The sequence below is a fragment of the Lampris incognitus genome, chromosome 8, assembly GCF_029633865.1.
Source record: "Lampris incognitus isolate fLamInc1 chromosome 8, fLamInc1.hap2, whole genome shotgun sequence".
In the NCBI taxonomy this organism is placed as follows: Eukaryota; Metazoa; Chordata; class Actinopteri; order Lampriformes; family Lampridae; genus Lampris; species Lampris incognitus.
Window position 1 is genome coordinate 50,979,242 of NC_079218.1, and position 15,493 is coordinate 50,994,734.

The window sequence follows — 15,493 nt, forward strand, 5'->3', positions numbered from 1 at the left end:
AGGGAAGAGGAGAAGAGGAAGGCCAAAGAGGAGGTTTATGGATGTGGTGAGGAGGACATGTAGGTGGCTGGTGTGACAGAGGAAGACGCAGAGGACAGGAAGAAATGGAAACGGATGATCCGCTGTGGCGCCCCCTAACGGGAGCAGCCGAAAGTAGTAGTAGTAGTAGTAGTAGTAGTAGTAGTAGTAGTACAGTAAAATATATCTTAGTAAAAACCCAAACCATTTTTTCCCGATCATTTAAAAAAATGTAGCTATTGTTTGAAATCATGTAAAAAGGTGTAAGAATTTCGGTTTGGAGCCAAGCCGCTTTATTTTGTGGGTACGAAACTTCCCTAATATAAAAAAATAATCGCACAACATTTTTGCGCCCACCAAATCGTCATGTCCAAATTTTAAAAAAAACAAAACCATGCCAAATACGCCACACCTCATTTCCCGATCCAGTTGTGCATATCTACCCAGGATGTGGCAAAACACACGTCATGTCTGACAGACTCTCCACTCTCGCTAACATCTTCCGCCAAACATGTTATTCTGTATAGATTTCAGTCTTCCTCCTCTCCTCCGCCTCCTCCTCCTCCTGCTGCAGCCGGTCGTTGCGTGTTACGTAAAAGCCTTACGCAACAGCGCCGCAGGTCGGACAGGATCCGGACAAACTGCGCTCTCCATCCACTAACATGGCACCTGTGAACCTGGACAGCTCAGGTAAGCTCCACCGGCCTCTTCCTCCTCCTCTTCCTCCTCCTAGCAGCGTGTTGTCGGGTTTTGCAGCACAGCGACAGAGACGCACGCACCGGCGGCGCACATTGCCGGCTTTGCGCGCTGCGCTGCCGCGCCGCGCCGCGCCGCATTCTGCACATCGTGTACCTTTGAGGCCGCGCGCCCGGCCCGGCATCTTCTCTTTCCCAGTCGTACCTTTATTTTAGCGCGTCGGTCCCGTCTGTCCGGGACACCGCACATCAGCCGAGAAACGGGGTGATTTCTGCTCCTGTGGCCCCACCACTGAGGAGTATCCCGCCCAAGTGCGTTAAATCGGTTTTTCCCCCAAACTTTTTTTTTCTGGAGACCCGCTTCTTATAGATGACAAAGCAACGCGACCCGGTTCACGCCGGACCTCGTCGGTTAACCGCGAGGTGCGGATTTGTGCGTAAAGGAACGTCGCGTCCCTGGCCGCTTTCACAACTTTGCCCACATCAGCTGCTGCCATCCTGCACCGATGACGCGGTCCGTACGAGGAGATGCGCGCGTTCGACGGGTCGCAAACCTGCTTTGTTAAAGGACGCCGAATAAACGCGTCCGGGCGGAGTTGTTTTCATTTGCGCTCATCGGCAAAACAAACAGAGATTCGATGTTTTGAGTGCAATTAGCAGTGGGAACAACACGCTTCTGGCTGGTGGTCTCCTGTGATCAGAACACGCACGGGCCTGTGCTGAAGTCACCACACGGTCCTCCAACTACACTTATCAGCCAGTAATCGGCCGTTAACCACACAAGGGACCGTATTCACAACCACACCTCCAGGCTGACAGCAGAAATCAGGATCTGGGAGACACTGGGAGAAATCAGGATCTGGAAGACGCTGGGAGAAATCGGGATCTGGGAGACGCTGGGAGAAATCGGGATCTGGGAGACACTGGGAGAAATCAGGATCTGGAAGACACTGGGAGAAATCGGGATTGGGAGACACTGGGAGAAATCAGAATCTGGGATACTGGGAAAAATCAGGATCTGGGAGACACTGGGAGAAATCAGGATCTGTGAGACACTAGGAGAAATCAGAATCTGGGAGACACTGGGAGAAATCAGGATCTGGGACACTGGGGAAAAAATCAGGATCTGGGAGACACTGGGATAAATCAGGATTTGGGAGACACTGGGAGAAATCGTTATCTGGGAGACACTGGGAGAAATCAGGATCTGGGAGACACGGGGAGAAATCAGGATCTGGGAGACACGGGGAGAAATCAGGATCAGGGAGACACTGGGAGAAATCAGGATCTGGGAGACACTGGGAGAAATCACGGTTTGGGAGAATGGGCGTGTCGGTCCTAATTTAAGGAGTCCTAAATTGTTGACCCAAGAGTATTTCACGAAGCGTTTTAGTGCTAAAACCAGCTCCTAAACCTGTGAAAGGTTTAGCGGTCGTGAAGAGGACTCCTACGTCACGGAGACCAAGTCCCAGGCGGTCCTAAAATGGCTGCTGCCGGCGCGCTCCGCTGGTCAACCCGTCAGAATCCTTTAACGGTGCGGTGACGTCACAGCCCCGAGACGCCAGGACGCGGAGCTGCTGCTGCTTACGCCTCCTAATGAAGGCAACCCTTGGTTAGTATTAATTAGTGCGATGACGTGTACTGCAAGGTTCATTTATGTATAAATACATGTATGTTCGTGTTAGGCGCTACAGAGCTGCAGGTATCTACACAAGAGCGGACTTACACAGGTGGAATAAGAGGTGATAAAGTGCAGCGGTGCAGAGAAAATATCAGAGAGGCTGAAATACATGTTAGCAACTTACTGACATACATGCCTGAGGTAGATGGACATGACAGAGTGTACCAGTACACCTACAATATACAGTACAGTATACACAGCATGTACAGTACAGGATATACAGCATGTACAGTACAGTATATACAACATGTACAGTACAGAATATACAGCATGTACAGTACAACATGTACAGTACGATATATACAACATGTACAGTACGATATATACAACATGTACAGTACGATATATACAACATGTACAGTATACACAGCATGTACAGTACAGTATATACAACACGTACAGTACAGTATATACAGCATGTACAGTACAGGATATACAACGTGTACAGTACAATATGTACAGTACAGTATATACAGCATGTACAGTACAGGATATACAACATGTACAGTACAGCATGTACAGTACAGTATACACAACATGTACAGTACAGTATATACAGCATGTACAGTACAGCATGTACAGTATAGTATATACAGTATATACAGTACAGGATATACAGCATGTACAGTACAACATGTACAGTACGATATATACAACATGTACAGTATACACAGCATGTACAGTACAGTATATACAACACGTACAGTACAGTATATACAGCATGTACAGTACAGAATATACAGCATGTACAGTACAACATGTACAGTACAGAATATACAGCATGTACAGTACAACATGTACAGTACAGTATATACAACATGTACAGTACAGTATATGCAACATGTACAGTACAACATGTACAGTACGATATATACAACATGTACAGTACGATATATACAACATGTACAGTATACACAGCATGTACAGTACAGTATATACAACACGTACAGTACAGTATATACAGCATGTACAGTACAGGATATACAACGTGTACAGTACAATATGTACAGTACAGTATATACAGCATGTACAGTACAGGATATACAACATGTACAGTACAGCATGTACAGTACAGTATACACAACATGTACAGTACAGTATATACAGCATGTACAGTACAGCATGTACAGTATAGTACATACAGTATATACAGTACAGGATATACAGCATGTACAGTACAACATGTACAGTACGATATATACAACATGTACAGTATACACAGCATGTACAGTACAGTATATACAACACGTACAGTACAGTATATACAGCATGTACAGTACAGGATATACAACGTGTACAGTACAATATGTACAGTACAGTATATACAACATGTACAGTACAGGATATACAGCATGTACAGTACAGGATATACAGCATGTACAGTACAGGATATACAACATATACAGTACAATATGTACAGTACAGGATATACAGCATGTACAGTACAGGATATACAGCATGTACAGTACAGGATATACAGCATGTACAGTACAGCATGTACAGTACAGTATATACAGTACATACAGTACAGTATATATTACAGCATGGTGGGGTCTGCGTGACCATGTTAAGTGATCATTTGACTGACGGCCCGCGGGAGGTCTCGGTTTTACATCTGGTTGTTGTTTCTGGATTCAGACGTGATCCCCCAGCCCGCTCAGCACCAAGATGGACGGTCAGGAGGCTGAAACTGTTGACTCACCCAAGTACTTGGCCACTATGACTGATAACAAGCCGAGCTTTGATTGTAATACCAATTTGCTATGCAGATGTGTGTGTTTGTGTGAGGAAGCTGCTAGGTGGGGGGGTGGACCGGTCCCTCATGGCTTTGTTCTGCAGGTCTTTTACCGAGTCGGTCTTTACTTCTCCTGTTATCGGTGGGTCTGCCCCCCTCAGGCGCCCTAACCAGGGTGATGCAGGTCTGCAGCAGCACCGCCGGCACCCGGCAGCAAAGCCTGTTCTGGTTTATGCCCCAGGCGGAGGTTAAGGAAAGCAGAACCCGTCCTGTCTGACAGCACCGCCCCTGCACCTCCAGCTTCACACCTCGCCCTCTGGTTCCCGGTCCAAACACCCAGCAGTGAAAACCAACAGATACACACACACCCCCCTTCATCCCATCAGCCATTTCCCTGCTACACCCCAACAGTAGGAGGGAACCCCCATGCAGCTCCACCTGGATAAACCCTGCTCCCGCTGGGTACTGCTGCACCGCTCCTCCTCACCCCACCTTCTGTTTATCTGCCCCGTGTGTCGTGTGGAGGGTTTGTGTGTTTTAATGTTGCTGCTGCTGCTGCACAACAATTGCCCCCCTGGGGGCAAATAAAACCGACTTGACTCGACTTGACTTGACTCGAGAGAGCCACGAAACCGGAGGGAAATTCCATGTATGTGCAAACCTAGGTGGGCAGTAAACCTGGTCCTGGATCTGGTGGGACTGTGGGCTAAATGGACGGGCTGGCAGAGAGCAGACCACCGGACTTGTGTAGCTGAACATAGTTTGTTGCTTGAATCCTGACTGCAGAGAATACCAGGCGTCGGTGGTTCTGGGCAGAGGTGGGAAGGCCTCGTTTATTTTCCCACACTTCTTCTTCTTCTTCTTCTTCTTCTTCTTCTTCTTCTTCTTCTTCTTCTTCTTCTTCTTCTTCTTCTTCTTCTTCTTCTTCTCCTTTCTTTTTTCTTTTCTTTTGGTTATTGAATTATCCCCGCTCCAGAGTTCCCTTTAGTAACGTCTTAACATCTAGGAGCTGTTCCTCCGTCCAGTTTTTTGTTTGCACGATGTAGTCACACGTTTTCCTATAAGCCACGGTTATTCTAATCTGATCATTAAAAGGCTTAATTAATATGCATATCCCCTAAGTGTTTATGAGCTGCCATACATACAAGAGGCCGGCTTGACTAGTCAGCACATTATTCTTGGTTTCATGTTAAATCCGTGACACTTAGCCAATGAAATCACTGATAGAGACCCACCCATCCCCTGTCAGCCAATGAAATCACTGATAGAGACCCGCCCATCCCCTGTCAGCCAATGAAATCACTGATAGAGACCCACCCATCCCCTGTCAGCCAATGAAATCACTGATAGAGACCCGCCCATCCCGTCAGCCAATGAAATCACTGATAGAGACCCACCCATCCCCTGTCAGCCAATGAAATCACTGACAGAGACCCGCCCATCCCGTCAGCCAATGAAATCACTGACAGAGACCCGCCCATCCCGTCAGCCAATCACTGTGGGCTTAGTAAGTGAGTAAGCTTGTTTATGAAACATGACATCACCATAGCAACGAGGTCAACCCCGCCCTTTCTCTTAGCTTCCCCATTTCCTCAGCAACACTAGTCTCGGCAGCTTGGTGAAGAGGTCTGGTGAAGAGGTCTGGTGAAGAGGTCTGGTGAAGGGGTCTGGTGAAGAGGTCTGGTGAAGAGGTCTGGTGAAGAGGTCTGGTGAAGGGGTCTGGTGAAGAGGTCTGGTGAAGGGGTCTGGTGAAGGGGTCTGGTGAAGGGGTCTGGTGAAGGGGTCTGGTGAAGAGGTCTGGTGAAGGGGTCTTCAGAGGAGACTCTTAGCTAGAAACGGGCAACTGCTATTTGCGAGACGTCTTGGTGGCAAGATCAAATGTTTCGTGGATGCAGCCCCGGGTCTACTCCACAACAGATCTCCTTAGGCCTAGTATGGCCAAACCAACGACCGGTTTCATATGCAAATATGGGTGTGACCATTAACTATGTAGAGTTACGACGGCCATGTGTACTATTCACACAGGATTGGGGGATAGTTGCAATCACAGCATTGTAAGATGGTGTCAGATGTACTACTGTTAGCCCCCCCCCCACCCCCCTGGCCATGTTAGCGCTCCTGTGTTGTGCCATCTTCTCGACCAGCGTCTGTTAGGTTTCTCCTTCTCCTTCTCCTCTCTCTGATTGGCCAGCCAATCAAAGACAGGAGAAGGAAAACAGCTGTCCAAGCGTAAACCGGGTCAGAAAAGCTACTCTCCCAGACAGCATCCGGATGTGGGCCACTTCAGGCAATGATGCGGCACTGATGGCCTTCTTCTGGCCCTGACAAAGTGGATGTGAGCCTGAAGTGGCCCACATGTATAATAGCAAATGTGGCCCAAATATGCCAAATCAGATGTGGGCCTTTTTTGGCTCTGGGCAACATGTAACCTGGATGTGACCCTGAAGTGGCCCGTGTGGTAAATGGTGAATATGGCCCACATATCACAAAACAAATATGGGCCACCTTTGGCCAATATGTGGCACATGCGGCATTGCTATGGCTTGGTTCTGGCCCAGATCTGGCAAACAGGAGCGGACCACCCAAGTACCGTCATTCCACGCGGTATGTGGGCCGGATGAAAGTGTCGGGTGTGGGACGGGTCCGGGCCACAGCAGTTTTGTTATCTGGGCTGGGTCGTGGACCATAACAAGACTGAGGGATAACAGAGCAGCAGGGTTTCCTTCTACCTCATACAAACCGTCCTGTCTTCACAGCCCAATTTCTCTCCCGTAGATTCGCACTGATCCGATTCTCGGAAACACGGAGCTACCAGTTCAACCCAGAACATGCTTTTAGTTTCCAAGTACAGGATGACTCCATAATAAGAAGAAGTATCATTCTTTTAGAGGTGCTGAGATGAAATGTAGGTGTGTCTGAGCACCCCTAAAGAGAGTCTAAAATTGCCAGTGCTTAAAACGTTGAGAGATTTTACACCGGCTACGAGGTTTTCTTACGCAAAACTGGATTAAACACAGTAGTTGGATTTGTTCGTTAACTTTATAAAAAGACTGCTAGAATATACCTTTTGTGACACTGAAGTGTCCAGAAATGTGATATAATTGGTAACTTTATAAAGAGGTGACTGAAAATATTATATTGTGACACTGGAAAGTCCAGACGCCATCAGTTTTACTTGCAGCTATAACGTAAAATACAATAATTATTTCATCGTGAGTTCATGTTCATCTGATTTGTTTCATTAACTTTAGTGAAATACATTAGACTTTCCATCCAAAGCACCTTAGTTATACACATGTTTAAACATAATGGGTCAAACGTCGCGCCTCATGCAGGGTCCTTATGAAAACAAAATCACAGTATCGTGTGATTGTTTTTCTTCCTCCTCGTATAAAAGCAGAACTGTTTCACATTAGAATCAGACGCCTTTATTCACCCCGAGGCCAAACTGGGTTCTATTACAGACACTCACGCTCTAATAAAGAAACACTAAAAACTAACAAGAAAACAGAAACAAATAGAAACAAATAGAAACAAGGAAAACAGAAACAAATAGAAACAAATAGAAACAAGGAAAACAGAAACAAATATAAGCAAATAGAAACAGGGAAAACAGAAACAAATAGAAACAAGGAAAACAGAAACAAATAGAAACAATGAAAACAGAAACAAATAGAAACAGGGAAAATAGAAACAAATAGAAACAAGGAAAACAGAAACAAATAGAAACAAGGAAAACAGAAACAAATAGAAACAAGGAAAACAGAACCACATAGAAACAAATAGAAACAAGGAAAACAGAATCAAATAGAAACAGGGAAAACAGAAACAAATAGAAATAAGAACAAAATATGTAAACAAGCATGGTGCACATAACTCTCTTCTCTATGCTGCACTACCGCAGCACACAACAACAGCACAAACAACACCCGACAGGGTAACACAAGAGGAAGGGCGGTCCAGTGACCATTGACTCGAGTGTCTGACCCTCTGAGGGAGGAGCTGTGAGGTCTGATGGCCACAGGCAGGACTGACCTCCTGTGGTGCTCTGTGGTGCGTTTCGGCAGAACAAGTCTATCACCAAAAGGACTCCTGTACTCTTGGTAATAGACTTACTTTTAGTAAAAACCAGCAGGTCATGGAGTGGGTGGGGGACAGTGTCCATGATGGCACACAACTTCAACAGCGTCCTCCTCTCAGAAACCGCCGCCAGAGAGTCCAGCTCCACCCCCACAACGTCACCGGCCTTGCGGATCAGTTTACTGAGCCTGTTTGCATCCGCTACCCTCCACCTGCTGCCCCAACACACAACAGCAAACAGGAGAGCACTGGCCACCACAGACTCACACCACATCCCGAGCATTGTCTGGCAGATGCTGAAGGACCTCAGCCTCCTCAGAAAGTAGAGACGGCTCTGTCCCTTCTTGTAGAGGGCATCAGTGTTCTTAGCCCAGTCCAGTTTATTGTCCATATACACCCCCAGGTACTTGTAGTATCCCACAGTGTCCACACTGACCCCCTGGATGGAGACAGGGGTCAGTGGTGTCATGTCCCTCCTCAGACCCCAACAACCAGCTCCTTTGTCTTGGTCACGTTGAGCTGCAGATTGTTCTGCTCAGGCATATGTGGGATGCAGCCAAGTTTTAAGGAGGCCAAATAGTTAATTTTGCTCACAACTATTCCAGTTAACTCCCCCGTTGTTCTCCCTGAGGTTTTCTCCTTGTTAAAGGGTTTTTTTAGGGGGTTGTTCCTTATCCGATGAGAGGGTCTAAGGACGGGATGCTGTGTTGCCGTTAAGCCCACTGAGGCAAATTTGTAATTTGTGATATTGGGCTATACAAATAAAATTGACTTGACTTGACAACTACATATAAATCATCATAGGTGCAGACTTTTTTTCATAATTTTGTATTTAACAGAGTTAGCAGGGTGAAACCTAAAATCGGTGTACAACAAAAAACAACCAAATACAGACCCAACCATCATCACATGCCAACACTCTGTGAAGGCTGAGAGAAGGAACAAAGTACCCGGGTGTCGTTATTTTTTACTTTGAGATAAATGTTCGTCCTTTTGAGACCTGTGTGCTACATTTTTAAAGTTCATAGCTGGGCTGGGGGGGGGGGTCACACACAAGTGAAATAACAAGCATACTAAGTGTACGCTGAATAACCGGTCATATGTATGTATGGAGCCATCCCTTTTGGTTGGGCATAGAAGAAACATCTTGTCGTTTTCACTTCATGCACTTGCACACACAACAACATTTCCCCCAGTCCACAGCAGTGCAACACAAACACAAAAACACATATCAGAACTACAAGAACACATATACCCTAACTAACACATGTATCCAAACTAAACAAGAAAAATAAATCACTGTCCAGGAGAGCGAACGCCAGCCAGGATGACTGTCGGAGCTGCCGGTCTGCGTGGGCTAGCAGCTAGCTTAGCCTGCCCCGCTCCCACGTCCTGTCAGACTGCTCTCGGTGCTTCCTCTTCGGGCGCAGCTCAGGTCAGGGCCGTGGTCCTTGAGTCCACAGGATGCAGCAGACCAGGCTCCCTCAGCCGATCCAGCGCCAGCTCTCCCAGCCAGGCACCTTCGACACACCTCCCCGCGCTCCACACGACGACACTAAAAACACAATCAAGGCCAGGGGAGGCCGCTGCCAGACCCCCCTGGGTGTTTTGTGTAGCTTTAGCGTTTTCTGTTTTTCTTTTCTCTTTTTTTGAGTAACAAAAAGCCTCTTGTCTGATTTTGCTTTTCACATAAGCGCCACCTGCAAGTCTCTCAGTATTCTGTGCATGCTACATTGCACTGCATCAAAAATCCTACCTCGGGTATTGCTATTGTCATTCGCTCACCTTGCTGTAAACAACACAAGCTTGGCTTTGAATGCCTTCGCATGGTTGCACAACTAACCCACTGTTCACACTCAGCGCGGCCTTCTCCTGTAGGTTTGGCAATCAGCTGAAGTCGGTTAAGACTGGTATTGTGGCTTTCACCTGAATTCACCTGCCTGGTCATGAAAAAAGCAAACGTTCCTACAACTTGTTGGTGGTCTCTGAGCTTCAACTGGCAAAACTATGGGGTTCAAGTGCAGCTTCCCTTGCTTCGACCTCAGTGAATTAGTCAAACGTGTCGTACTGGAGGAACAAGTCAAGAACTACAACCGAATTTGTACATTGTTTGTCAATCTTTAACAAAGTACTGCTGAGATATGAGAGAACTAGAAAGTATTGTAACGATCACGGATGAATAAGCTCGGTAGCCCTCGGCTAGCGGGTCGGACCCTTTAGTTGACTGGTTCAGCGCTGTCGCTTGCGGAGTGGGGGACGCGGGTTCGCGTCCCGGCTGTGGTTCCCCGACTACCCCCTCGAATTCGCTGCATGTTCAGGAAGCGCGTCCGCGCGCAACTTCTGACACCAATGCAGCCAATTTGAGGGGGTAGTCGGGGAACCGCCGCCACAGCCGGGACGCGAACCCGCTTCTCCCACTCCGCAAGCGACAACGTTAACCAGTCGACAAAAGGGTCCGACCCGCTAGCCAAGGGCTACCGAGCCTACTCATCCGTGATCGTTACAGTATTTTGTCACTGATCATAGTGTAAATAGGTAAAAATCTTACATCCCCACCGTACTGTCACTGTAAGTACTATCAAACTTAAACCATGGTATTTCCATGGTATAGTACTTTATTATTTACTATTTATCAAAAAATGAGGAAAATGGTATTTACAGCACCTTGTGTGCAGCGCTTTCCAGACTTAGTGGGGCAGCTTAGCTCCAATATTCATAAGGACTGTGCATTTTGTGATAAAAGCACCAAACTTGGTACATATGCAGCTTAATGTATTTAGAAGAAATGTGGATATGGAGCCACTGAAAATTAACCCCATAGTGGCCATGGCAGGCATGGACGTTATTAGATCTTTTTCAGCGGGGCTCTGGCCTCCCTAAATTTCCTATCAGCCATTATGACAAGACAGAGGAGAACGTTCCCTTTCCAGAGATACCAATATTATGGTTCTGGTCCAAACAGAACCAGAGATGTGTCATTTTACATATCGGATGGCACCAATGCATGTTGAAAAAACTAAGTGGATAAGCAGTTACTTTTGTAAATAAAAAAACAACAACAACAAAAACAATAAACACTGCTGAAGTACTGAATTGTGTATTGTTTCCTGGCTGGTTCTACTCCTTGCCCAACAGAAGAGGAGTGTTTAGGTATAGATGTCTATACAGAGTGTATAGAGGAGTGTTTAGGTATAGATGTCTATACAGAGTGTATAGAGGAGTGTTTAGGTATAGATGTCTATACAGAGTGTATAGAGGAGTGTTTAGGTATAGATGTCTATACAGAGTGTATAGAGGAGTGTTTAGGTATAGATGTCTATACAGAGTGTATAGAGGAGTGTTTAGGTATAGATGTCTATACAGAGTGTATAGAGGAGTGTTTAGGTATAGATGTCTATACAGAGTGTATAGAGGAGTGTTTAGGTATAGATGTCTATACAGAGTGTATAGAGGAGTGTTTAGGTATAGATGTCTATACAGAGTGTATAGAGGAGTGTTTAGGTATAGATGTCTATACAGAGTGTATAGAGGAGTGTTTAGGTATAGATGTCTATACAGAGTGTATAGAGGAGTGTTTAGGTATAGATGTCTATACAGAGTGTATAGAGGAGTGTTTAGGTATAGATGTCTATACAGAGTGTATAGAGGAGTGTTTAGGTATAGATGTCTATACAGAGTGTATAGAGGAGTGTTTAGGTATAGATGTCTATACAGAGTGTATAGAGGAGTGTTTAGGTATAGATGTCTATACAGAGCTATAGATGTCCATGGCTCTTTGTGCTAAACATCGGATCACAAAGAGCCATGGACATCTATAGCCCTGACAATGACTCCTAGAGGATAAATTCTGAGTCTCATCACCAGCCAGTCAGACTAGCTTGGTCTAGTCAGAAAGGCCCGAACTGAGGAAGCCTCTTGGATGAGAGGCGAAACGTCTTCACGGATATATACCAAGTCCAGCTGCACTTGATTCAACTCCTTTGCATATCTCTGGTTGTATTTGGACCAGAACAATAATGTCGGTATCTCTGGAAAGGGAAAATTCTCCTCTGTCTTGTCATAATGGCTGATATGAAATGTAGGGAGGCCACAGCCCCGCTGAAAGCGATCTAATAACGTCCATGCCTGCCATGGCCACTATGGGGTTAATTTTCAGTGGCTCCATATCCAAATTTCTTCTAAATACATTAAGCTACATATGTACCAAGTTTGACGCTTTTATCACAAAACGCACAATGTTTATCTAAGCTGCTCCACTAACTGGGCCTCCATGTCACTGAGGGTGTGTTCATATGGGGCAGCATGGGATGCATGGTTAGGGTGCACGAGACCAAGTAAGCAAGGATCCCAGTTATCACTCCATCTTTACATCATCATATTGCTGGTACTACTACTAGTAAAGTTCTACAGTTGTCATAACAACTTAAGTAGCCCCCCCCCCCCAAAGCTAACTAGGAACATGCCCAAATGCTCATGTTGTTAACTACAACCCTCTTAAACTGGGCCGTGATGTTAAAGCTGCAGTAGGCAACATGAGCGTCCCAATACAAACCCTTCCATGCCCCTGTCTGCCATCTGGTATCACCCCACTAACTCCCTCCCGTCAGATGACCTTCTCCCTCCAGATGACCTCTGCATCGCTCCCCGAACCCTTACACTCACGTGCAACCAGGAAATGCCAAAGCCAGGCTCGTGAAACTTGTATGGCGGCTCATTATCTATGTGAAAAACTTTTTTTTTCCTGTTTTTCAGCAACTCTCTAAGTTACTTACACCGATGTTGTTCGTGTGAAGCAGCCATTTTGAGTTGGTCTTGTTGACTTTTAGGGTCAGGGTTACACCCACAAGTGACCGGCGGGGCAGGGCACCAACCGTGCACACAATCTGCGTTTGTAGAACAGCCGATAGCAACGCCCTCCCTCTGAGGTGACCCGTGATTGGCTAAAGTCTCCCATCCCGGGCTCGACTTTCCCCAACACAGAGCCGAGGAGGTGCAGAAGTCTAGTTTTCTCTCAGGCCACTTGAATTACGACATGCTGAAAGGTTATTATGGGATTTTTGCCCAATGACGCGGAAAGTTAAGGAAAACTGCTTACAGGAGCTTTAACTGAGGTACGATGGACGTGGCATGGATGCCTCAGAGCTCCTGCCTGCAGAAGGATATTATGTTCTAGAGCAGTGGTCATCAACCCTGCTCCTGGACAGCTGCCGTCCTGCTGGCTTTCACTCCAACCCTAATGCAATACATCTGATTCAATTAGTCAAGGTAGGTAGGTAATCAGTAGAATCAGGTGTGTTAAATTAGGGTTGGAGTGAAAACCGGCAGGATGGTGGTGGCTCTCCAGGAGCGGGGTTGGTGACCGCTGCTCTGGAGTGAAACTTTATTTCCGGATAGCATTTAAGTAATACGAGCAGGTTAGCCCTTGTTTCTATACTGCTCAAAAAAATAAAGGGAACACATAAGCAATGCAATGTAGCTCCAAGTCAATCACACTTTTGAGATATCAACCTGTCCAGTTAGGAAGCAACACTGATTTGTGAATCAATTTCACCTGTTGGTAAATTGTCTAATTTCCACCAGGTGGAAATTAGACAATTTGCAAGACAACCCCTATAAAAGGAATGGATTTGCAGGTGGTGGCCACAGACCATTTGCCTGTCCTCGTCTTTTCTGGCCGATCTTTGGTTAGTTTTTCATTTTGCTAGTGCCCTCACCACTAGAGGTGGCATGAGGCGGTATCTGCAACCTACAGAAGTTGCTCAGGTAGTGCAGCTCATCCAGGATGGCACATCAATGCGTGCTGTGGCAAGAAGATTTGATGTGTCTCCCAGCACAGTGTCCAGAGCATGGAGGAGGTACCAGGAGACAGGCCAGTACACCAGGAGACGTGGAGGGGGCCGCAGGAGGACAACAACCCCGCAGCAGGACCGCTATCTGGTCCTTTGTGCAAGGAGGAACAGGAGGAGCACTGCCGGAGCCCTACAAAACGACCTTCAACAGGCCACTAATGTGCAGGTTTCTGCTCAAACAGTGAGAAACAGAATGCATGAGGATGGTATGAGGGCCCAACGTCCACAATTGGGGCCTGTGCTCACAGCCCAACACCGTGCAGCCCGATTGACCTTTGCCAGAGAACATCTTGGTTGGCAGATTCGCCATTGGCGCCCTGTGCTCTTCACAGATGAGAGCAGGTTCACACTGAACACATGTGACAGACGTGAGAGAGTCTGGAGACGCTGTGGAGAACGTTCTGCTGCCTGCAACATCCTCCAGCATGACCGGTTTGGCGGTGGGTCAGTGATGGTCTGGGGAGGCATATCCTTGGAGGGCCGCACAGACCTCTACGTGCTAGCCAGAGGTACCATGACTGCCATTAGGTACCGGGATGAGATCCTCAGACCCATTGTCAGACCATATGCTGGTGCAGTGGGCCCTGGGTTCCTGCTCATGCATGACAATGCTCGTCCTCATGTGGCCAGAGTGTGTCAGCAGTTCCTGTATGTCGAGGGCATTGATGCTATGGACCGGCCTGCACATTCCCCAGACCTGAATCCAATCGAGCACCTCTGGGACATCATGTCTCGTACCATCCGCCAACGCGATGTCGCACCACAGACTGTCCAGGAGTTGACCGATGCCCTGATCCAGGTCTGGGAGGAGATCCCTCAGGAGACCATCCGTCGTCTCATCAGGAGCATGCCCAGACGTTGTAGGGAGTGCATACAGGCACGTGGAGGCCATACACACTACTGAGCCTCATTTTGAATCGTCTTGAAGAATTTCCACAGAAGTTGGATCAGCCTATGTTCTCATTTTCCACTTTGATTTTGAGTATGATTCTGGATCCAGACCTTAATGGGCTAATGATTTTGATTCCATTGATCATTCTTAGGTTATTTTGCTCTAAACACATTCCTCTGTCTAATAAATAAAGATTTTCAGCCGAAATATTTCATTCATCGAGGTCTATATTGTGTTTTTAGGTGTTCCCTTTATTTTTTTGAGCAGTGTATATCAGCTTGAAACAGGTATGAATTACAGCGCTGTCGATGTGCTTTTGACAGCTCGTGCCCAGCCTTCAGATGATGCCAAGGCCAGCATCCGGACGGTGCTGAAGGGGCTGGAGTGCATCACCCCCCTGGTGCGCTCTGTAGAAGAGACGCCTGAGCCAATCTCCACTGAAGTGCAGGGGACCATTCCCCCTTGGATACATGGCAATCTCCTTCGCAACGGCCCCGGAAAGTTCGAGTTTGGAAATACACAGTGAGTCATGCTAATAATAAT

The 15,493-nt window shown here is 46.8% G+C and overlaps 1 protein-coding gene across 1 annotated transcript in view; it reads left to right on the forward strand.

Annotated features, from left to right (window-relative positions):
- Nucleotides 1-534: 534 nt before the first annotated feature.
- The window catches only part of LOC130116938 (carotenoid-cleaving dioxygenase, mitochondrial-like), a 33,626-nt gene continuing 18,667 nt past the window's right edge, over nt 535-15,493 (forward strand). Inside the window, exons 1-2 of the mRNA XM_056285044.1 lie at nt 535-708; nt 15,274-15,472. Of these exons, the coding sequence (XP_056141019.1) occupies nt 681-708; nt 15,274-15,472 (227 nt within the window). The 5' untranslated portion in view covers nt 535-680. The remainder of the gene's footprint in view (nt 709-15,273; nt 15,473-15,493) is intronic.